The sequence below is a fragment of the Nomascus leucogenys genome, chromosome 10 (assembly GCF_006542625.1).
Source record: "Nomascus leucogenys isolate Asia chromosome 10, Asia_NLE_v1, whole genome shotgun sequence".
NCBI classification, from domain to species: Eukaryota; Metazoa; Chordata; class Mammalia; order Primates; family Hylobatidae; genus Nomascus; species Nomascus leucogenys.
In genome coordinates, this window is record NC_044390.1 from 73,829,746 (window position 1) to 73,854,736 (window position 24,991).

The 24,991-nt window shown below is 42.4% G+C and overlaps 1 protein-coding gene across 4 annotated transcripts in view; it reads left to right on the forward strand.

The window, feature by feature from the left end:
* The window catches only part of RFX4 (regulatory factor X4), a 177,117-nt gene that overhangs the window by 82,680 nt on the left and 69,446 nt on the right, over window positions 1-24,991 (forward strand). For 2 of the 4 annotated variants that reach the window (XM_003269965.3, XM_030821303.1), the window contains exons 5-7: window positions 17,080-17,141; window positions 21,927-22,140; window positions 24,278-24,355. In XM_003269965.3, the coding sequence (XP_003270013.1) occupies window positions 17,080-17,141; window positions 21,927-22,140; window positions 24,278-24,355 (354 nt within the window). Of the gene's footprint in view, window positions 1-17,079; window positions 17,142-19,892; window positions 19,988-21,926; window positions 22,141-24,277; window positions 24,356-24,991 lie in introns of those variants that run through there. The other 2 variants (XM_003269964.4, XM_030821304.1) reach the window with 2 other exon arrangements.

The following is a 24,991-nucleotide window of genomic DNA, read 5'->3' on the forward strand; positions in this document are numbered from 1 at the left end:
ATTCTGCTATTTTTGGATGAAGTAGTCTATTAATGTCAATTATATGTAATTGATTCATGTCCTTACTGATCTTCTGCCTTACCGATTTCCATTTCTGATACAGGGGTATTGAAGTTTCCAACAATGATACTGGATTCATCAATTTTTCCTTGCAGTTCTGTTAGTTTTGGCCTCATATAGTTTGATGCTGTCTTGTTAGGCACATGTATATTAAGAATCATTGTGTCTTCTTGGAGATTGATACCTTTATAATTATATAATGCCCTTCTTTATCCTTGATAACTTTCTTTGCTTTGAAGTATGCTCCATATGAAATTAATATAGTTATTCCTGTTTCTTTTGATTAGTATTATCATAGTATATTTTTCTCCATCCATTTACTTTTAATCTACATGGATCTTTATATTTAAAGTGGGTTTCTTATAGACAACATATAGTTGGGTCTTGTTTTTTGAACTGCTTAGGCAATCTTTGTCTTTTAATTGATGCATTTAGACCATGATCTTTAAAGTGATTATTGATAAAATTGGATAATATTTACCATATTTGTTAGTTTTCTATTTGTTGCCCTTGTTATTTGTTACTATTTTTGTCTTCCACTCTTCTGCTGCCCTTTGCAGTTTTAATTGAGCATTTCATATCATTCCATTTTTTCTCCTTTATTAGCATATGTTATACTTTAACATAAAAAAACCTTTGAAATGGCCATCCTAGAATTTGCAGTATATATTTACAACTAATTCAAGCCCACTTTTAAATAATGCTATACCACTTCACAAGAAGGGCGAGCACCTTATAATGAGAAAATCATAACTTTGGTGCACTCTGTATAAAAACACATGCACACATACTTATGTATGTGTTTTAATTGATATACACATATAATCAAATACTTTGTTGCCATTATTATTTTGAATAAACTGTCATCTGTTAGATCAATTAAAAAACAAGAAAAATAAGTTTTTATTTTACTTCACTTATTCCTTCTTCAGTCCTCTTCCTTTCTTTGTGTAGATCTGAGTTTCTGACCTATATCAATTTCCTTCTCCCTAAAGAATTTCTTTTAACATTTCTTGCAAGTCAGGTTTACTGAAAACAAATTCCCTTGATTTTTGTTTGTCTGAGATAGTCTCTACTACTACTTCAGTTTTGAAGGATAATTTCTCAGTGTACAGAAACTTAGGTTGGTAGGTTTTTTCCTCTCAATACTTTAAATATTTCATTTCACCCCGTTCTTGTTTACATGATTTCCAAGCAGAAGTCAGAAGATAGTCTTGTCTTTGTCCTGTATAGGTAACATGGGTTGTTTTTCTCTCTGGCTTTTTTCAGGATGTTTTTCTTTATCTTTGATTTTCTATAGTTTGAAAATTATATACCTTGATGTTGTTTTCCTGTGGTTTGGCTTTTTGTTGTTTGTTATTTGACATTTATCCTGCTTGGTGTTCTCTTAGCTTTCTGAATCTGTGATTTGGTGTCTGACATTAATTTGGGGAAATTCTCAGTCATTTTTGTTTCACATATTTCTTTGCTACTTTTCTCTCTTTTTTTCTCTTTCTGATATTCTTATTATGTGTACTTACATCTTTTGTAATTGCCCCATAGTCCTTGGATGTTCTATTCTGTTTTTCAGTCTTTTTCTCTTTGCTTTTTAGCTTTTGAAGTTTCTGTTGATATCTACGCAAGCTCAGAGAGTCTTCAGCTATGTCTAGTCACCTGCAAATCCATCAAAGTCACTCTTCATTTCTGTTACAGTGTTTTTGATCTCTAGCATTTCTTTTTGGTTCTTTCTTAGGATTTCTATCTCTCTGCTCACATGGTCCATCTGTTCTTGCAGGCTGTCTAATCTATCAATTAGAGCCCTTAGCAAATTAATCACAGTTGTTTTAAATTCCTGGTCTGATAATTCTGACATCCTTGCCTTGTCTGGTTCTGAGGCTTGCTCTTTCTTTAAATTGTGTTTTAGCATGCCTTGTAATTCTTTCTTGGTGGTTGAACATGATGTGCCAGGTAAAAAAGGAACTGCTATAAATCACTTTTAGTCATATGGTGGTAAGGCGTGTTGTGGGGGGAAAGCAATCTATCATCCTGTGATTAGGTCTCAATCCTTTAGTAAGCCTATGCCTCTGGACTGTGAACTTTACTACAAGTGTTTCTCCATTTTTTTCCCTCCCCTCTTAGATGTCATAGGATAGCTAAAGTTGGCTAGAATTGGATATTTCCCTTCTTTCACATGGAAGGTTAGAGGGGACTGGTGTTGGGTTATTTCCCTTCTCCGCATGGAAGACTAGAGCTGACTGGAGTTGGGTATTTCCTTTCTCCCAAGTCAGTTAGGCTCTGATAATACCCCAGCAGATTAGGCCCTGGTTAACTAGCTTCTCCTGAAAGCAGGCCTTGTTAAGAAGAACAGAGTGCTCTGGCATATTTCAAAATGGTTCCTTTTCTCCTCCCCCTGCCGCAAGCATGAGGGACTTTTGCTCTGATATTTACTGTGGGAACCTGGTCAAGCTCCTAGAGGTACATCTCTCAATATTGTGTGGGTTCCCCTATGATTGGGCCTCCCTGGAGTTATTTTTTAACTCTCAGCCTTGTCTGCATTAAGCCTTCACAACTTGTCAATTACAATTCAGATGTTCCTACCACAGCACTGGCTCCTGAGGCAGTTCCCACTCCTGAGTCTCTGCTCCAGGGAGCCACGGTTCCCTGATTTGCCCATCTCTCCAATCTTGGGGGCAGCAGTTTGCTCTGTGTCCTCCCCTCTCTTAAGGACCCAAGAAGAATTGTTGATTTTTCGGTTTGTTTTGCTTTTTACTCATTAGGATGGAGTGGTGACTTCAAAACTTCTTATATACAGAACCAGAAACTGGAAGTCAAAATGCTGTTTTTATTCCCATTTAAAGATGAGGTAGTTGACTCCAGGGCCTATCGGATTTCTGATCAATGCAAAGGAGCTAAACACTGGAGCGTTCTCTATAAAGTAGATCCTGGGTGGAAACCAGAAGGTCTCTGAGTTATTACAGAAATTGGGACTGTGGGGAAAGATATTCCTCCCCATCCCTCAATAGTGGCTTAAATAAATTAGTGGTCTTACTTTTCTTACATAAACTAAGTCTAGAGGAAGGTAACCCAGCTATAGTTGGGCAGCTCCATAAGAGCATCAGACCCAGGTTCTTTCTGTCTTTGTGCTCTGCCCTTTCTAGCAGATGGCTTCCAGTTTCTATATCACCTCATGGTCCAAAATGACTGCTAGACTCCAAAGACTATCTTCTAGGAAAGAAGTAGAAAAAAATGGGGTAAGGGAAGAAAGGTCAAAGCTCCCAGTTCAGTCAGCCGTCTTTAGACTCTTTCCCAGAGCCCAGCCCAGTGATTTTCCCTTACATCTCATTAGCTGCCTTTGGCTATCAGGGAGGCAAGAAAATGTGGTCCACTCTATCCTGGAATAAAAACTACAGTTTGAGCCAGGTGCAATGGTGCAGGCTTATAGTCCCAGCTACTCAGGCAGGAGGCTGAGGTGAGAGGATCACTTGAGCCTCCGAGTTTGAGTGCAGCCTGGGCAACACAGTGAGAGCCCCTCTTAAAATGTTTTTTAAACTTAAATAATTAGGATTTATTTAACTTGGACTAAGGATGAAGGGGAAAAAAGAAAAAATAATTAGGGTTTAGTGGGGAAGGATTAGGCAACTAGCCATTTTATCCACATAAGGGTGTTTCACACATCCATGCATCCTTGTATATGCTGCAACTATGAAATGGAACTCAGGATCCTGGAAGAGTATAGGTTATTCTCTCAAATTATGAGCTCATGGGAAGTAACATGGGTGGTACAATGTGATCACTTAAGACTGTGGAGGGTGACATGATTCATGGTCAGCAATTTGCTGAACTTTTCAGGAAAAGGCTGGCTTATGGATAGGCACTAGATAGTTGTGATATAGCGTAATTTGAATATGTGGAGAGGCCATTTGGCCTCAAAAATATGCCTTCTGAAATAAAGGCTTAACGATGTCTTAAATTCCTCAATTCCACTCATTTAAGTCTGTAAAAATGCAACTAGAACAGGATAAGATCACTCATTAATACTTATCACTTACTAACACTTCAGTATGTATGAGTTTAATCTATTAAGGAGACTCGGAGATCAGTTGATGCAATCCCTTCACTTTCCAGATGTGGAAATTAAAGCTCAGAGGGACTGAGTGGTTTTCCCCAGTTCCTACATTTGGTGGCAGGTCTCCCCTTCCCCCACACTGGATCCAGTGGTGGGGCTGAAAGTGTGGAAGAGACACCAGTAAGAGGTAGAGAGACTGGAGAAAGGGAAGCTGGGATGACAGATGTGCTCGTATGAATTAAATTTATTTATGTCCTGCATTTTTCCATTGAGGACATGGGTAATTGGCAGTTTGGGCTGTGGGTGGCTCATCCTTGAAGATTTGGCTCCTTTCTCCTTGCTGACCATCCTTGGGCAATGGGGAAAAAAGCCAAGTGTGTTCTGGGGCCTGTGCTTCATCAGCTGCACTTACCTGCATTGGAGAGGAGGACGGAGACCCCCTCATTTACACGGTGGCCCCCTTCTTCTAGTCCCACCAGTCAGCCCTCCTCCCACTCTGACCTGGGGTCACTTGCACACCCCTGAACTGACGCAGCAGAAGATGAGGGCACTCTTGAGGCATCTTTAGTATCCTTCAAAGATGGTCTTTTTCCAGTTATCAAAGGAAAAAAAAATACGTACATAGACTTTCCTTCTACTTTTAATTCTTGCATATATTTTTCTTAATATTTTTGAATCTGCCGTGGGGTGTCCATGACAGAATGTCTGATTTCACACCAGGTTTTTTTTAGGGGTGTGTGTGTGTGTGTGTGTGTGTGTGTGTGTGTGTGTGTAGTGCCATGTAAAACTCTGAAGTCAAACTGTTTGGGTTTGAATTTGAATCCTGGTTGTACCACTTAGCAGCTCTGTGAGCTCAGATAATTTCCTAACAGCCATCGGCCTCAGTTTCCTCATCTGTAAAATGGAATATTGATAGCAATCAATCACCTGGAGAACTGTTGCGATAATGACTGTAAAAGGGCTACTTAGCACAGAGCCTGATAAATATAAACACTCAATGCTTGTTAGTTATGACTTCAGTTTATTATAGCAACATTTCATGATCACTAACATATCAGTGTTCCAGCCTTTCTAGGTGCTCGTCTTTCTGAACAATTTTGAGAACAATTGTTCTAAAAATGTCCTACATCACACACAGGCTGCCATCACCACCCTCGCCCTCTCTTATTATCATCTTCAGAATTATTCCATTTTTGACTTAACCTGTATCTTATGTAACTCACCCCATTCTAGCTAAATCAGTGTGTGATGACTGCCTTCTCTCATGTACATGTGACACATTATCCAGTCACCCTGAGGACAATGAGGGGTTCACATATGGATTTTTGGAATTCTTGTTATTGCCATCTGTGGTACCCCTCAAGGGGCAACAGATTCTCTGTTACCTTTTCAGCCCTGGGGCTTTTCAAGGAATTCTTAATCAATCCATAGGCATGATTTGAAATTACACTTCTGTCTCATTGTACTCAGTATGAATTTCTTGTAGAAATTTTGCAATTTCTCTTAGGGAATTTCCTGTGAAACTTGTAGCATTCTCTAACCCTTTCATTCCCCAGTTCCTGGCACCCAGGAAGTGTCATAAAAATTGTTGAGTAGGCAAGAGTTATATCAGTATAGTAAAATGACCCCAGCAAACACTCATTTTAAGATGGAAGCATTGAGATAGGATGTTTTACAGTCCCCATATCACCAGCTTTAATTATTTTTTCTTTTCTGAAAAATAGACTAGGTTTATTGTCAAAAGAAAGAAAGTGAATATCCTGCTTTCAGAGTTAAATTTGTGACAATTAGTTCCCTTTAACCAACTTCTTTCCCTAATCATTTCTCTTGTTCAAAGAATTCTTATGTTTTTAAAAATATGCCACAAAATTTCCACAATACATGGTTATAAAACAGGAAATTGTATTAAATTTCTAATTTCTTGCTTCTTGAAAAGCCCTTCTTTTCCCACACCTAAAATGACCCCTGAAATAAGACCCACAAGTCTTATTTTTAGACTACGTTCAGCATACTTGACTCTATTCTACATGAGTTTATCTCCTTCAATGTGTGGAAGGACATCCACTGATTCCATTGCATTAGAATTTCTTTTAGATCACTTCTTGTTGATGGGAAATCTTTACCTACTGAGGGTGGGTGGAATTTTTGGGAACAAAAGCCTGATGACTAAGTTTGGAGATCAAACTGATCAAGATCATATTATTTGGGGTCAAAATTGAAGGCTGTATTATTTAGAGTAATGAGACTGAATGGCCTTCCTGGGTGGCTCTGGGGGAGTCTCTTGAGGCAACACCAAGAGAGGCAGTGGGGCAGGGGGTGTCATTCACAATGAGGGGACACCTTGCTGGCTTTGGCATGTGTGGGCATGTGTCAGCCACAGTAAAGAAGATGACAGGTAGGAGAATCAGATTCCTGTTTCTTCCACTGGCCAGAGACTGTGAATGGAGGCAGCCTTGAATCACCCTAGATCCCAGTTCTTCATTTGTAAATTGAGATCATCATACTCTCCTCCAGTGTTGTTTTCCTTCTTTCTTTTCTTTTCTTTCTTTTTTTTTGGAGATGGAGTCTCGCTCTGTCGCCCAGGCTGGAGTGCAGTGGCATGATCTTGGCTCTCTGCAACTTCTGCCTCCCAGGTTCAAGCGATTCTCCTGCCTCAGCCTCCTGCGTAGCTGGGACTACAGGTGCACGCCACCATGCCTGACTAGTTTTTTGTATTTTAGTAGTGACGGGGTTTCACTGTGTTGCCCAGGCTGGTCTCGAACTCCTGAGCTCAGGCAATCCACCCACCTCGGCCTCCCAAAGTGCTAGGATTACAGGCGTGAGCCACCACACCCGGCCTCCAGTGCTGTTTTCTAAGACAAAATGTACTACCGAGTATAAAACCACCTCATTTAGGGCATGGTGCTTAGTGATGCTCAGTGGCTGACAGGTCCCCTTTTCACTCTTTCCCTTCCTCATCTTAAATTAGGAGGGCAATTGTTTGAACATGTCATCTCGGAAATTCTTGCTTAAAACTCATGTTTCTTTAAAATAAAATTGCACCCACAAAATGATGTAAGGGTATCCTGCATGCTGGGTTACCTTCAACTGGAGTGTGGTGTATGGGGAGGAGAACGGACAGGGGAGATGAGTGACATGGCCACCACTACCTAAAGAAGAATTCCAACAGCTCCAGAGAGAGTTGTCCTCCAGAGCTTCTCTGCTTCCCACCCCTATCCCCGTGGAGCCCCCAGCTCTGTCTGCCCAGGCTGAAAGAGAGAAGGGTGGGATTCATGAGTAATTAAAGGGAATTTGGAAGGCTGGGATGTTGCGGAATGTTAGATCAGTAGCTAGAACAGCATGTGGCGTTCTTTAGGCAGGCTTCATTGAATCCATACAAAAAAAGAAAGAGAGGCTGCCTGCCTGTCTGCTCATTTATCAAACAGCGAAGCTCAACTTTCACAGCTCCACAAAAGTGTTTTACTGTTTGCTGAGTCTTGCTCCAGAAATTAAAAGCTGAGCAGCCTGAGCGGGGCTGAACCAACCCTGCATTTTGAGACTCAAACTAAATTGTGCTGGGCTTTCAGATTCAGGGACCAGTTGATTACTTGGTGAAAGGAGAGGAGAATAATTTGTAATTTGCAGCCCATAAGAAACACTTAAAAAAAAAAAAAAGCCAAACCCCCTTCCCACAGGTTTTTGTTGCAGCTGCAAGGAGGAGGTGCTATCTGCAGCAGCCCTTTCTTTGCTCAGAGTGGGAAAAGTCTTGACCTGCATTTGGGCAGAATGTGATGTGATACAGCAGCGCTTCCACCCATCCCCCATCCCCTACTCACAGCAAACTCCCTTTCCTCTGATTTCTTTACTTGAGATTGCCTTTTTCTCTCTTCGGAGGAGAAGGAGGAGAAGATTTGGCCATTAGATACTTTTAGGTAAAAGAATTTTCACAAACAGAACTAAATATTCCAACCACACTAATATGTTCCTTGGGAAAGCATAATATACCACAAAAGCCCAAAAACTAGATTGAATGAGAAGCGTCTGCAAATCCATGAAGGATGGAAGTATAGAGGGCTAACTCCGTCAGTGAAGAGAAAGGGCTAGAAAATAATGATAACTAGAGGACGAGTCACTGGAGAGGCAGAGAGGAGTGTTAATAGATATGGACCCCCTGCTCCGGCCCCTCCCTGGCAGCTGGTCACTCCTGGCTCCCCTCCAGCCAGCGGGCTGTGAAAGCCTGTTGAGGTTGAGCTCTTGCCCTCCACTCTTGCCCCACTTCCGGCTGGTGAAGTCCCAGGAGGCAAGCCTGGGTACCCAGTCTCTAGCCGCTCTGATCCTGCTACGAGCCTGTGAGGTAAGCTGAGTGAGTGTTATGATCTCCACTTTATATATGAAGAACTTGAAGCTCAAATGGAAGAAACAGCAAAAGGTCTTTTGTGGCTTTTCAGTTTAGCACACTTTTATAAAGTGTTAATGCTGTCCTATACTTTATAAAAGTGTGTTTTAAGAACATTGAAATGTGTCTCCCTTTGGATAAAGCAGCTCCATCTTTGAGAAACTGTTACGAGGAGGAAATCTCAAAACAAAGTATCCACAATAAAAAACAAAAATCATGACACACAAAGATATTGCTTATAGCATTATTTGCATTAACACAATGCTGGAGACAACTTCAATGGCCAATCAAAGAGGAATGATTCTTTCATTCTTTCATTCAATGAGTCAATGAATTAATGCACCAAGCCACCTTCTCTCCCACCTGGACTACTGCAGTAGCCTTCCAACTGGTTTCCCTGCTTCCACCCTTGCCCCTAAGTCAGTTCTCCACACAGCAGCCAGGGTGACCCTTTTGCATAGTAAGTCAGGTTTTGTTCCCCACTCCCCTCCTTAAAGCCCTCTGAAGTCTTCCCATCTCACTAAGAGTAAAAGCAGACACCCTTACAAAGGCCTGCAAGGCCCCGCAAACCCCTCCAGCCCCCAGACCTGTCCTCCTGCCACTCCCTCGCCCACTGGCTCTGCTCCAGCCACATGGGCCTCCTCATTCTTCCTGAAACAAATGAGACAAGCTCCCACCCAGGGCCTTCCCATGAGCTATTCCTTCTTGCAGTTTCCTTCCTCCAGATATCCACAAAGTTCATTCTCTCACTTCCTTTAGGTCACTACTTGGATGCCACATGATCAGAGTCCTAATTGCCCTAAACAAAATAACACCCCCACCTCCATTTACTTTCTTTCTTTTCTTTCTTTCTTTCTTTCTTTCTTTCTTTCTTTCTTTCTTTCTTTCTTTCTTTCCTTCCTTCCTTCCTTCCTTCCTTCCTTCCTTCCTTCCTTCCTTTCTTCCTTTCTTTCTTTCTTTTTCTTTCTTTCATTTTTTTTTTCCAAGACAGAGTTTTGCTCTGTCACCCAGGCTGGAGTGCAACAGTGTGATCTCTGCTCACTGCAACCTCTGCCTCCTGGGTTCAAGCAATTCTCCTGCCTCAGCCTCCTGAGTAGCTGGGATTACAGGCATGCGCCACCAAGCCCAACTAATTTGCATATTTTTAGTAGAGACGGCGTTTCACCATGTTGTCCAGGTTGGTCTCGAACTCCTGACCTTTGTGATCCGCCCGCCTCGCCCTCCCACAGTGTTGGGATTATAGGCATGAACCACTGTGCCCGGCCCCCACCTCCGTTTTCTTTATTCCCCTCGGCCTGCTTTTGTGTTCCCCTCTGGAGCACTTACCTGATAGAAGATACATTGACTTTTTCATTTATTTTTGGTCTTCTCACACTAGAATGTAAGCTTCTTGAACAGAGGCTGTTTCTGTTTTGCTCAGTGTGTTCCTCAATGCCTAGCAAAATGTCCAGTCTATAGCATAAACTCAGTGGATATCTGCTGGTAAATGAATCCAAGCTTTGTACCATTAGCCAACCTATTATGGTTATTGAGGCTGCAGCTTGTTGAACGTGGGGAAAATGAGGCTCGAGATCCAGTTTGTGTGGAGTCTTACAGACCTAGGTAAGGAGTTTATAGAGCTAAGTAGAACATTGATTATTTATAAAGATTCTATGGGGGTGGCAGAGTTGGAGAAATTTGGTCAAAGAATACAAACTTTCAATTAGGCAGGAAGAACAAGTTCAAGAGATCTATTGCACAGCATGGTAACTATAGTTAATAACAATGTATTCTTGAAAATTACTGGCCAGGCACCATAGTTCAGGCCTGTAATCCCAGCACTTTGGGAGGCAGAGGTGGGTGGATCACTTGAGGCCAGGAGCTTGAGACCAGCCTGGCCAACATGGCAAAACCCCATCTCTACTAAAAATACAAAAATTAGCTGGGCATGGTGGTGCATGCCTATAACCGCAGCTACTCAGGAGGCTGAGGCACAAGAATCACTTGAACCCAGGAGGCAGAGGTTTCAGTGAGCTGAGATGGTGCCACTGCACTCCAGCCTGGCTGTCTCAAAAAGAAGAAAAAAGAAACAAGAAGAAAAGAAAATTGCTAAGAGGGTACATTTTAAGTGTTCTCACCACAAAAAATAACAAGTATGGGAGGTAATGCATATGTTAATTAACTCACTTTAGCCATTCCACAATGTATACATATTTCAGAACATCATATTGTGCACCATAAGTATACACAATTTTATTTGTCAACTTTAATTTTTAAAAAAATGATTCTATGGATCACATAACTATGGTCACCCAGCAAGTGGCCCAGGGGAAGTTTCTGGGAGGAAATAAGGTACAAGCTGAGATGTGAGGATGAGTAGACATTAGGCAGAAAAAGGGTGTGAAGAGAGGGCTCTGGACAATGAGAACATCCTGTGGGAAGGGCCAGAGTAAGACAGAACACAGTGTGTTCATGAAACTTGGAAGAAGTTCCATTCCGTATGGCCGGAGCACAGGAATTGGGAAAGGAGGGGGAGAGGTAAGCTGGAACAAAGGCAGGGCCAATTAGGCAGGACCTGGTGGGTCTGGGTTCTGTCTAGAGGCTTCATGGAGAAGTGGTCATGATGGGGCATGACAGGAAGCAGGGCCAATGAGACCATTGCAGCAATCCAGGTGCAAACCCATGGTCCTGGGATGCATAGAGATGGGAGGATATGGGTAGAATCAGGAATAAGAAGATAGAGGGTAGAACTTGGTCACAGGTTGGAAGTGGCACATACAATCATGGTTTGGGGAAAGGCGAGCTTTGTGTGGTCAGGTAATGGGGAAAGGCTCACAGAGCAGCGGAGTGCATGCTGAGAGGCTGGATGGGCTCTGAGGGCACAGGTAGTGAGGAGGGAGAGAGAGTTGAGGGTAGAAGGTGCAGAGGTATGGACCTGGGAAGCATTCAGGGAATAGTGCAACACCAAGTAGTCTGACTTGGACAGAACCTCGAGTTCATGGAAGGAAATTCAGAGAGAAAAGATGGAAGCGAAGAGTGGTGTCTGAGTTTCAATCAAAAGAACCTCTGCTAAGTCAGGTGACCATGAAGAATTGCCAGAGGCCTCTAGGTAGACAGGTAATGATCTGCATCATTCCTTCAGTAAACCTACTTGGGGACCTCAATTATGCAAACAATGATTTTTGATTAGCATTTTATTAAGCAGGAGCATTTCACTGCCAGATTGCCACTTGAGTGGATGCAGGGAAATTTCATCCAGGAGGAGACACAGGGCTGTCTGCTGATGTCACCATCCCCTCAGCTGCTTCTCACCTTCCCTAGCCTATTGGGTGCAGGGCCCTCAGATCCTGTTCATAGCAGAGGCCACCAGAACATTTCCAAGAGGGTCAGTATGAGGAGAGTAGAAGAGAAATCTTCACTGAAGAGTTGATGAGAACGAGAAATCATTTCATTCCTCAAACACACCCAATGTGTAAATGCAGGAACATGACATAAAAGAAATAAAGGTTGCTGTTAAAAGAAGGAATGAGAGGCTTCGAGACATTCTCATTCATCTAGAAGCAGTAACATTGCGGTGGTAGAGTGTTAAGTTGGACTGGATGCATTCAAATCGTAGGTCTGCATCTGAGCTGTGTGGCTTTGTGCAGGTTGCTTAGCCTCTCTAAACCTCACTTTACTCATCTATACTGAGGGAACAGCAGTGGAACCTGGCACTGGGTTGTTGTGATGATTAACTGAGATAATGCATGTAAAGTGGTTAGCACGGTGCCTGAGCCGGGACTGGAACCCGGGTGAGCCTGACTCGGAAGCCTGTGTGCCTAACCACTGTATACCACTGTTTCCCAATTCACTAGGAAAACAGAGAAAGGAGGCAGCTAAGGCTGCATGGGAAGGGTCACAGGGCAAGTGGGAGAGGCTCAGAGAAAGCTAGGAGTTCCTTGGGGGTGAGTGGAAACAGTGTGGCCTTGGCATCCCAGGCATAGGGAACAGCATCGTGGATGTGGGAGCAACATGAGCCTGGAGCTCTGGGGAGTGACTGGATTTTAGGCTGGGCAGCTGGGTGGGAGTCGATCACAGAGGGCCTTATGGACCAGCCTGAGGAGCCTGGATTTTTATTCAGAGTGGGCGGCGAGAAGACACCCAGCATTTTCAATGAGGAAGTGAAATGATCATATTGGCATTTTAGAAAGATCCTGCCACTGAGGCCGGGTGTGGTGCATGTACCTGTAGTCCTAGCTTCTCTGGAGGCTGAGGCAGGAGGATCTCTTGAGCCCAGGAATTCAAGGCTGCAGTGAGCTAGGATAGCACCACTACTCCAGCCTGGTCAACAGAGTGAGACCCTGTCTCAAAAAAATTAAAAAAACAAATTCCATTGGTGAGGCAACAAGACTGGTGGCAGGGAAACCAGTTAGAAGAATGTTTCTGTGGTTCAGGCAGTGAGAGATCACAGTGGACTAGTGCAGTAGTGGCGGTAAGGGCAGAAAGAGAGAAGGGGCTAGGTTCAGGAGATGTCCTGAAGGCAGAACCAGTAGGACCCGGGGTTGTGCAGTGTTAGGAAGAGAGGAGTCAGGGAGGACTCTCCTGTTCTGTCTTAGGTAACTCAGCAGAGATTGATGCTGGTCACACAGATGCTAAAACTGCATGTATCGATCTATACATTATTCAAAAAGAATAAGTAAAAACCATCAAGAATGAAGGGAGTCATAGATTAAATTGATCTGTGAATTCCCAGGCCCCATGCTATGGCTTGATAATTCCTCAAGATCACAGTGCATAGAATTACAAACACACTGATGGTACATGTTATTGCCTCACAGAGGTAGAACAAATGGCTCCAGAAGGCCAGTCATTTCCCAGGGGCCTTCTGGCACATCTCTAGAACACAGTCGGCAACCCCTGGTACCTTCACCTAGGGCCAGGCATCAAGGGCTTGGCCTGTGTTGCTTTATAGATGTTATGTAGGATACTATTTGAATAAACACTTAGAAAGATTTCAGAACTTAGCCCAGTCTCTTAAATCAAGTAATCATAAGACTTAGCAACCAAACAAAACAATGCTGCTTTCTTTAATTATCTACATATTGTTTATAGAAAATAGGAAATGATTTATGTTTTTAAAAAAGGAAAGAAAGAAAAAAATAACAACACTATAACATTCTGGTAGATTTTCGGTGCTTCTTCCAAGATTACCTTGAACTTTCAGTTATTTCAATAAGGAAATCCTTTTCTATTTGCAAAAAACAAAAAGTTGATTTAGTACATAAATATACAAACCCTTTTTGTTCTACCCACAATCCCAATGCCCTAACGAATATACATTTTCATTTTACCACATTACCTGTTTATTCCTATATTTTTACAAACAATTCTCTGTTATATAACTATAACATAAACACAGATTGAGATCTGCTATTTCATTTAACATTATAAGCATTTTCTGTGTTGTGACATAGTTTTTGTTACCATCATTTTTAATGGCTATCTCATAATTTCTACCGGGTGTATATATACTATCATGTTTTTAGACAGTTTCCTATCATTAGACATTTATGTTGTTTCAAATTTTTCACTCTCATTAGTAGACTTACATTTAGCTTTTCCTTATTTTGGATTATTTCCTTGGAATTAATAGATAAAAAAAATAAGTACTTTATGGCTTCCTGTGTATTTTAAAAATGCTTTGGGGAAGGGTTGTGCTAATAAATGATATCATCAGCCATCTGAGTATTCCAGTTTTACTACAGCCTTGACAGCACTAAATATTATCCTTTCCAAAATGTCTGTGAATAACAGAGGGTTAAACATGGTGCCTTACTGGCCAAGTGCAGTGGCTCACACCTGTAATCCCAGCACTTTGAGAGGTTGAGGTGGGTGGATCAGTTGAGGTCAGGAGTTCGAGACCAGCCTGGCCAACATGGCGAAACCCTGTCTCTACTGAAAATACAATTAGCCAGTCTTGTTGGTGTGTGCCTGTAGTCCCAGCTACTCGGTAGGCTGAGGCAGGAGAATCACTTGAACTCAGGAGGTGGAGGTTGCAGTGAGCCGAGCCGTGCCACTGCACTCCAGCCTGGGCAACAGAGTGGGGGCTCTGTCTCAGAAAAACAAAAAAAACAAAAAACATGATACTTAACTGTTGTGTCCATTTGTATAGGAGAAATTTTCCAGACCTAAACATGGGAAAATTTCTGCTTTTTCTAAGCAACTAGTATGCACTTATATTGATACTGGGACTCCTAGAACTCTATTGTATTATCTTCTTTGCTTGGGTAGTTAGGAAACTCAGAACCCACTTTTAACCAATGTGAAAAATCCCCTGGCTCAATTTTTATGCTTCCCTTGTTTTCCTTCTATCTCTATTAGCATGTCTATGTCTGTTCAGTAGTGTGCGTTAGCTGCTTCAAATCCTGGCTCTGAAGCCATGCATATGATGAAAGTCTGAAGGGCTTGGCCACAGGTTAATATAAATCCAAGGTGATGAGGCCACTAAACCTGGGTGCAGTCTTAGGCTGCACTGCTAGACAAAGTGTTTAAAGAGCACTGTTACTGACCCCATCTTGAATCACTGCCTTTTACTCAGGTCACAACAATTTGAGAGGGACATAAAGTGAAAAGCTTGGATCCTCAGTTTACAAGAGTCAGGGTTAAAGAGATGGGATTTATTGCCTACAAAGTGGTACCCTTAAAGAATTCAGAGAATTGTTGCATCATTTTATTCAGTATTATCACCATGAGATGATATTTTAAAAGCCTTTTTTTACTTCCAAAAGTGGTTTCATGATGCTATTGCATTAGATTCTCTAAACATTCTTGTGAGGTACATCTTTTTGTCAACGATTTTCAGATGCTGAAATGCTGCCACATCCATTCTCCATGCTGGAGGTGGTCAGCTCCCCAGTGTAGAGAAATGGTCAGTCTTCAAGGTTCTCAATTTCTCACTAATTTGTGCACTTCTGTCCATCCCACTGGTGCCATTTAGTTGAGATCACTAACACCTAGCCCTCCAGTTAGGGGAAGACTACACAACCCCTTACTCCTCAAATGCCACAGGAGGAAATTCCGGCACAGAGAGGTTAAATAGTATGTCCCAGTTCAAACAGCTAACAGGGTCACAGTCCATATTTGTTGAGTGAATGAGTAAATCAATCAATGAGAGTATTGGTGTGGATAAAAGAGGGGTGAATAGATGAATAGAGATTCATCCCCATCCCTAGAGAAAGCACTCAAGGTTTATGCCCTACCAATAAGAAATCAGCAACAGCATCTCTTCTCATGAAGGCTTACTCTCTCTGACCATGTGTGCCTGCTCAATGCTGTACCAGGAGGGAAGGGAGTCTTGGTTACACTAAAAAAATGCCTGGAAGTAAAAGGGTCATCAGGACAATCAGTGGTAATAATGGGTAACATTTATTAAGTACTTACTAACTGCCAGGCACTACTGCCAGCTATTTACATACATTCACTTTTTAAAATTTCACAATAACTCTAGAGGTTATTACCATTCCTATTTTACAAATGGGGAAACTGAGTCATGTGGATACTAAATAACTTGCCCAAGGGCATCCAGCCTAACCAATGCCTGAGCTTGCATTCAATTCAGGTAGTCAAGTTCCAGAGTTCTTGCATGTAACCCCTGCCCTGTCATGCCTCTCCACAAACATCATCTCCGTAAACCCCAAGGAAAGGGGCCCCATGGTTATGTTTTCACCTTGAGAGATGCTCTCTCTTCACGGATTTCTTGTGAATTGGTGTGGTTGTCCTGAGCAACAGCAATTATCATCCTCTGCTCTTCAGACAGAAAAAAGATAACCCTAGGCTTTCATTCCTTCATTCAGCAAATGTGGATTGAGGTCTTTGCATGTGCCAAACCCTGTATGAGGTCCTTGCTCTCATGGAGCATGTGTTCAAGCAGGAGGAGACATAAACTAAGCACCCAGAGAGTAAGTGAACAAGATAACTTCAGACAGTGTTAAGTGATAAGAAGACAAAGCAGGGCCATGTGACCCTTGTGCTACTCCACACTGGCTGATCCGAGAAGGCCTCTGGGCAGAAGGACATTGTCCAGATGCCTGAATGGTTAAAGAGGAGGCAGTCTTGTGAAGAGCTGAGTGAAATTCCACTCCTGGGTGCAGTACAAAGGCCCCCCATGAGGAGCAACGCTGGTGTGTTTCAGTAATAGAGAAAACAATAAAAAGCCAGCGTGGCCGGGATCTGGTGAGTAAAGGTGAGAATTGTAAGAGAGGAAGGCCAGAAGGTAAGCAGGATGAGTTACAGAGGCTAAGTGTGGGTTTTAGTTCCAGGTGCCATGGAAACCACTGGAGGGTTTTAAACAGCGGAGAGGCACATTCTGGACCAACCAGAACTCTCCTTCCTTTGTGAGTAGGAGGGAGTGAAGCACACAGTGGCCAAGTGAGACCCCCTTAGTATCCAGAGCCCCACAACCATCCAAGCACTCCCTACTCTGACACCAGTAGTCTTCTCCAGGGTCCTCACAGACTCCTATTAAGTCATTGCAACCAAGGACCTATGTTTTCCTCCCTTCTGTAGATGGCTATTTGTAAAACTCAGTCACTGTGCTCCCAACTCTTCCCAATGGGTAACTGATTCTTGTGTTGACTTACAGATCATAAGACAGCAGTTTCCTCAGTTAACCACCAGAAGACTCGGGACCCGAGGACAGTCAAAGTAAGCACCGGACGGCCATTCCACCTGCAGAGCACACATCTATGGGCCTCGAGACAGGCCACACCCTTGGCTCTTTATCCTGAGCTCTGTCTGCAGGCCTGGCAGAAGTCTGTGCCTAGAGGAAATATGGAGGAGCTTTATGACAGCCAGGGCCCCTCTCTCAGGACTCCTGAAAGAGAGGTTGTCCAAAAGCCCAAGACGAGTTGGCTCTGCTGCTTTAAGGAATCTGATTTTGTACCACCCTGCTTTTAGGCATATTTTATAAAATAGTCTTGGGCATCATTGAAAGGATTGCCTTGTGGCCTCTTGGATGATCTCCAGGTTATCTGGACTGTTTTGCTGAGCAAACTCTGCTCTGATAGTATCCAGTAGACCAGAGAAGGAAAACTGTACTATTCCCTGCATGGGAGATGGGGCAGAAAGGTCCAGCTGCACCATGGTCCATGAGAGCTCACGGCTTCCCATTCATCAGTTTCATCAAGCAACCAACCAACTCATGCTTTATACTTTCTGTGTGTCACATATGTGGTGCTAGGTACTGGGAACACAGGAGCAAATCAGTTGCTGCCCTCATGGAGCATACATTCCGGTGGGAAACAGACAAAACAGAGAATCAGATTGTGACAAAGCTGTAGCAGAGAGCAACAAAAGAGGAATGGCCAGGAAAGGTCTTTCAGAGGAGGTTACGTTTAAGTAAAGACCAGGGGAGTGCCGAAGGCTGTGCAGACACTTGTCTGCTAGATGTGAGTCAGTGGGAAGGGAATCTCTTCCTGTACTGCTTGACCTTCATTAAAATCTGGATTTATAGGACTTGCCTCTAAGGATGTTTCAAAAATTGTTGGACGATAATAGGTGTTCCATGAAGAAGAGCAGCAGGCCCTATAAGTGTGGTAAACACTAAGTTTAAACAGTTTCCTTTACTGCAATACTTCTCAGAACCCTTATTATGCTAATGTACAAGGTGACTCCACTAGAGGGTGCCTTATTATGCAGCATTTCTAAGCATTTTGACCACGTTGAGCAGGTCAGCGCATAGTGACCTATAAAACACTGTAACTTTTTAGAAAGGCAACCATGTAGGACTTTTAAGACTTGTCTTGAAGGTGTGTCAAAAGCATATCCAGTGCTCTCACCCTGGGCCAAACCCCTGTCCCTCACCAGCTCCTCTCATCCCTGGGCAGCACATTCCCATCCTCCAAGGGTGGGTTTGATTTCGGAGCCAAGGTAGGGAAAGAAAATGGATGATCAAACTGGGAAAAACCCTTCTTTGGTATTCTGAAAATAATGAGACTAATTTTTTTGGTGTAGCTCAGAAGCTCTTGAACCAGTCTCTAAAGGGATTTCCAGAAGACTGTTGAACAAAGGACCTCTTGGAATAAATTCCTAATAATTTTCCAAGATGACTATTCTGAAAAAAAAAAAAAAAAAACCTCAGTTATAATTTTAAAATTCTGGTATTTGTTTAAAAGTAAATTTTCAGCCTTGGTACGATTATAGATTACAAAAGCCAGATTCTTCCTTGTTTGCTGGTAAACACATAGGCAATTCAAAATGTTGGTCAAACAGAAGAGTGGATGGATAGAAGGATATGGAATAAATGAAAATGAGTTATTTTTCTCCAGCTCTTGGTCTTTGAGGAATCAGTGGCTCTAATATCTTGTTGCTCATTTCTAAGAAGAGTAGAAATAGTAAAGACACGTAGTAAAGAGAGAGCAGAGAGGTTTCCCATCCTGCATAAACAGAGAAAACTTCCTTCTGTCCACATGGGACAGTCTGTTTTTGTTTTGTTTGTTTTTCTTTTTCTTTAACCTCGAGGTTGGCAAAATATCTCCTTTAAAAATTCTGTATTATCAATTTTATTGTATCCTCTTCCATAAGGATACTCCAAAGTTGGTCACACCTTCGACCAATTGAAAGGCAGTAAGAAGCTCTTGTCTCCAACCTGCATCGTGGCCTTATAGAGAAACTCCCTTGGCAAATTGACAATGGCAGAAGAAATCTGGGGGGTGGGCCAGGTGCAGTCGCTCATGCCTGTAATCCCAGCACTTTGGGAGGCTGAGGCAGGTGGATCACTTGAGATCAGGCGTTCAAGACCAGCCTGGTCAACATGGTGAAACCCCATCTCTACAAAAAATACAAAAATTAGCCGGGCATGGTGGCATGTCCCTGTAGTCCCAGCTACTCAGGAGGCTAAGGCAGGAGAATTGCTTGAACCCGAAAGGCGGAGGTTTCAGTGAGCCAAGATTGCACCACTGCACTCCAGCCAGGGTGACAGAGCGAGACCTGTCTCAAAAAAAAAAAAAGCACATTCTGCACATGTATCCCCTGCCTTTTTTTAGAAGAAATTTAAAAAAAAAAAAATCTGGGGGTGGCTGATGAGGAATGTGTTGTTGTGCCCTACAGAACTGAAATAGAAGAACTAGAGATCAGAGCAGTAGCTTAACTATGGTTGTTGATTTTAGCTACGTGATCTCTGAATAGTCAAGAAATGGTCTGGTCTGAACATATTAGATGATCTGGCTCTTAAGAAGTTATAAAGGCGAACTTTTTAAGGTTAAGGTGGTGTGTCATAACTGTCATCCCAACTGAAGCCACCGGAACCACCCTCCTCCCCCACCCACGGAGTGACTTCCAGGTGGGAAGGCAGTTATGGCAGTTATGACAGTTGGGAAGTAGTAGAAGACACAGAAGGCACAGAAGGCAGACTTCGCTCAGCACAAAGAAGAATTTTCTGATAACCATACTGGCAAAATGAACTGGGCTGCCTTCGGAGGGTCTGAATTCTTCATCCCAGAAGGCATTCAGATAGATTCGAGATGCCCTCTAAGCAGAAATGTCACGGAATGGTATCAGGAGTAAAGGAGGGTTGGGGAGAGGGAAGGTTTTGACGTGCTCATCTCTTCCCTCCTCGCAAAAGCCCTTCCCATAATTCAAAATGCCTTCTCATCTGTATGATTTTGTGACTTTCATCGTATCTCCATGGGTAGAGAAAAGTAGTTAATATGTTGTGCGGTGTTTCTGAAAGCGAGGTCCACGGATGACCTAACATCTGTATTGCCATGGGACTGTGAAAATCGACTCTAGACCTACTAAATAGGAATCTTTAAGGGTGGGGCGGGGCCCAGGAGTCTCTATTTTAATGTTTTTTTTTCTTCTTCTTTTATTCCTAGCCACTAGACTACCAGGGATATTTTAATATGTTTTGTAAGTGATTCTTATTAGTAGTAAAGTTTGAGAATCACTGGCTTAGTGGTTCAAAGCACTTGGGAGGTTCAAATCCTGCCTCTGCTCCTTACTCACTGAGTGATCTTGGGTGCATGACTTAAATTCTCTGGGCCTTAGTTTCCTTATCTATAAAAATGGGGATAATAATTAATTCTAGCTTTATGGGGATTTTGTGAGATTAAATAAGATACTGTGTGTCAAGTACTCAGTACCAGAGATCTCAAACTGATGTGCTTTAGAATTACCCCTGTGGTGCTTGATTCAGTGCTGATTCCGGGGCCCCATTCCCAGATGTTCTAAATCAGTAGGTCCTGAGAGAGGGCCCAGGAGTCTGTATTTTTAAACTTTAAAAATGATTCTGATAAGATCAAAGTTTATAAGACTATCTTGCAGTGTTTTCAGTAGGATAGCACTGTGGCTTCATAGTCAAAAAGACCTGTCTGTGTTCAAGAACCTGTTCTTCCCCTAAACAGCTATATGACCTTAAACAAATTATTTGAGCTTTCTTGCCTCCAGTTTCTCATGTGTAGAAAGACTGTAATAATTTCCATTATTGGTTATTTTACAAATTAATGCATGCAAAGTCCTTTGCAAAGTGCCTGGCATATAGCCAGTGCTCAATAGATTATAGCTAAAATCTAAACAAAATGCAGCCTCCAATCCCTTATTAGTCTTAATTGAAAACATTGCTAATATTAAGCCCATTTTGAATTAATAAAAAGTTCTGGTCTTTGTTTTACATTCAGTGTCAACTGAAGCACTGAATTTACCTTTTTAAAAATACAGTTCTTTGAGACTACCATTTATTGATTAAGAAAAACATAGGCCAAGGCCAGGCGCGGTGGCTCATGCCTGCAATCCCAGCACTTTGGGAGGCCAAGGTGGGCCTGAGGTCAGGAGTTTGAGACCAGCCTGACCAACATGATGAAACGCCATCTCTACTAAAAATACAAACATTAGCTGGGTGTGGTGGCACATGCCTGTAATCCCAGCTACTTGGGAGGCTGAGGCAGGAGAATCGCTTGAACCTGGGAGGTGTGGAGTTTCAGTGAGCTGAGATTGCACCACTGCACTCCAGCCAGGGTGACAGAGTGAGACTCTGTCTCAAAAAAAAAAAAGAAAAAAAGAAAAACATAGGCCAAATGAATTCTTATTGGAGGTGCAGTTAGTAGTCACAAACATATCCTGCTTGGGTCCCCACAGAGAAGGGACCCTCAAGTGCTGGGATCCCATTTGGCTAGACATGAGAGATCAAGTACTAATGGAAAGTTTTTCATCCCCTCTCTGCTTTGCAAAGTATTTGACTTAATGTTTTCTGTAGGAGGCAATTTTGGTTATTTTTACCTGCCTGATTGATGGCTGGCACTTTGGTTTAATTCTATATTTCAGTGATATTAGCCTTACAAGGCGAGTTAACTCTTCTATCCCCAGGTAGGATGGCCCCAGCTTTCCTTGGCCTTGGGCAACACTCCCTACTCAGGAAACCTCACTTAATAATAGTGCATGTGGGTCTCTCTCTTTTTTTTTTTTTCTCTCTCTCTCCCTCTCCTTGTGGCCCAGGTACCATTACTATGGCATTGCAGTGAAAGAAAGCTCCCAGTATTATGATGTGATGTATTCCAAGAAAGGAGCTGCCTGGGTGAGTGAGACGGGCAAGAAAGAAGTGAGCAAACAGACAGTGGCATATTCACCCCGGTCCAAACTTGGAACGCTGCTGCCAGAATTTCCCAATGTCAAAGATCTAAATCTGCCAGCCAGCCTGCCTGAGGAGAAGGTAACCACAACTGAAGTGACTATTTGGGGTGGGTGGTTTCTCTCTCTCTCTCTCTCTCTCTCTCACACACACACACACACACATTTATTGCAAAACAGTGAGTTTAAAAATATAGATAGAAATCCAGGCCGGGAGAGGTGGCTCATGCCTGTAATCTCAGCACTTGAGAGGCCGAGGTGGGTGAATCACTTGAGGTCAGGAGTTCGAGACCAGCCTGACCAACATGGTGAAACACTGTCTCTACTAAAAATACAAAAAAATTAGCCGGGCGTGGAGGTGGGCACCTGTAATTCCAGCTGGAGGCTGAGGTGGGAGAACTGCTTGAACCTGGGAGGCAGAGGTTGCAGTGAGCCAAGATTGCACCATTGCACTGCAGCCTGGGCAACAAGAGCAAAACTCCATCTCAAAAAAAAAAAAAAAAAAAAGAAAAGAAATAAAAAAAAAGCATGGACTATAGTTAATAACAATTTATCACTATCAGTTTATTAGTTGTGACAAATATATCCTAGTAATGCAAGATGTTAACAATTGGGGTGAGGCATATGGGAACTCCCAGTACTATCTTTACAACTTTTCTGTAAATCCAAAACTATTCTAAAATAAAATTTGCTCTATCAATCTCTATCATGTATGCCTATCTGTCTATCTACCTATCATCTGTCTTCTGTCTATCTACCTACATACCTGTCCTATGATCTTATGCTGTCTCATTTCATGAGGAAAGAACCGCTCCCCTCTGAATTGCTTTTCCACAGGATAAAGTCCATTTTCCCATGTGCTGCAGGGGATTTGGTGAAATCATAGTCTAACAGTCAAAGAAGATTTTATAGGTATAGTGAATGTGATAGTTTTGATCATAGAATATTTGGAGCAAGTTACTGGAAAAACAAATTTGGGGAAGTTTCCCTTGGGGTATCACATTTCTTTTTTTTTTTTTTTTGAGATAGAGTCTTGCTCTGTCATCCAGCCTAGAGTGCAGTGGCACAATCTCGGCTCACTGCAACCTCCGCCTCCCAGGTTCAAGCAATTCTGCCTCAGCCTCCCAAGTAGCTGTGATTACAGGCACCCGCCACCACACCCAGCTAATTTTTGTATTTTTAGTAGAGACGGGATTTCACCATGTTGGCCAGGCTGGTCTTGAACTTCTGACGTCATGATCTGCCCGCCTTGGCCTCCCAAAGTGCTGGGATTATAGGTGTGAGCCACCGGGCCCAGCCAAGTATCACATCTTTAATGCACCTATTGATGCAACCCAGTGCTGCTCTAACATGTATTGAGCTTCTACTAAGTCTCCATGTCACACTAGGATCTGGGATGCAGCGAAGAATGAGATGAGTCCTGCTTTCAGAAAGCTTAGAGTCAACCAGGGAGACAGATGCTTGTATAAGTCAAATTAAGTTTATATAAAATGCATATCTATATTCTAAAATGAGGAAAATGAACTTGTATCTGTAAAGGATACATTAAATCTAAGAAATAGATAAATATTTTTTCTTAAATTTGCTTTTTTGTCAATAAATACACAAATGAACTTCCTGCACCATGGATTTAAAATTCTCAGGTAATTAAAAAAAAAAACATAAAAATAAAAAAAGTATTGGATAAATGGAGGGGGAGATTAATTTTTTTTTTTTTTTTGCTAGGCACATTGCAGAGAATTTCCAAATGTCTTACGGTGACTTAGGCAGAATCACTTCTTCATATAACTATACATTGGATTTTAACTTTTTAGTGATCTCAGCCAATGAAGAGAATTTAGTTCCATAACCCTGCTTAGCTCTATGTGCCGGGCACTGTACTAAGTGCTGGCTACATGAGCATGAATAAGATACCATTTTTGTTTTCCTAGAGCTCACAGTCTCAGGGGGTGGAAAATAGGGGCAGAAGGAGAAACCAGCGCATTCCATATCTCAGGGAGAAACACACTCGTGCTGTGTGAGCACAGAGGAGGGAGCCGAGGGTCAGAGAATGCCACCTAATGAAAATCAGTCTCACCTGGGTCTAGTAGGCTGAGCAGGTGTTAGGTGAATTCCATCCCGCCACAGGGAAGAAATGACTTAAAAACTGAAAGTCCAAGGGCAGCAGCAATGTGTATTAATGTATGTCTTTGTTGTTGATCCTCTACCCACCCCCACAGGTTTCTACCTTTATTATGATGTACAGAACACACTGTCAGAGAATACTGGACACTGTAATAAGAGCCAACTTTGATGAGGTAGGTCAACAAGGGTTGAGCTGTGAATACTCGGTGTTAAAAATCTTATAACACTAGCTCATATTTCATGAGCTCCTGCTAGGTGCCAGGCCTGGCATCTAGAAGCCCTTCCTGGATACCCATTAGCTCACTTCATCTTCATGAGATCCCATGAAGCAGGTATGATTATTATCCCCATTTTATAGACCATACATGTGTATAGCAGTGGGCTTGGCCTCCTCCTTTGACTGAACTGGTGAACTGCCTCCTGCCCTATCAGCACACTAGGAAGACCATTTGCCAGCATATCATTACACCCAGGATTATAGATTCAGAGAAGCTAAAGAAAAGCTTCCTTACATTTTGGAAAAAATATATAAAAAGCTTTATTCTATTTTGTATATTTAGGCTTTTCCTGAGGCTTGTCCACTTTGGTACATTTGGAGCTGGTTACCCTCCATTCACAAGGTCTGATCCATAGATTTCCATCAAATCTCATCAGTAGGGCCATCGTTAAACACAAACAATGTAAGAAGTCCATTTTATTTTAAAATATTGTAGTTAAAGAATGGAGAGGAGGAAATGAGGATGGAGGGAAGAACAATAACCAATAATAAAGTTATATAACTTCATTATTTTTTGAGGGAAGATAATGTG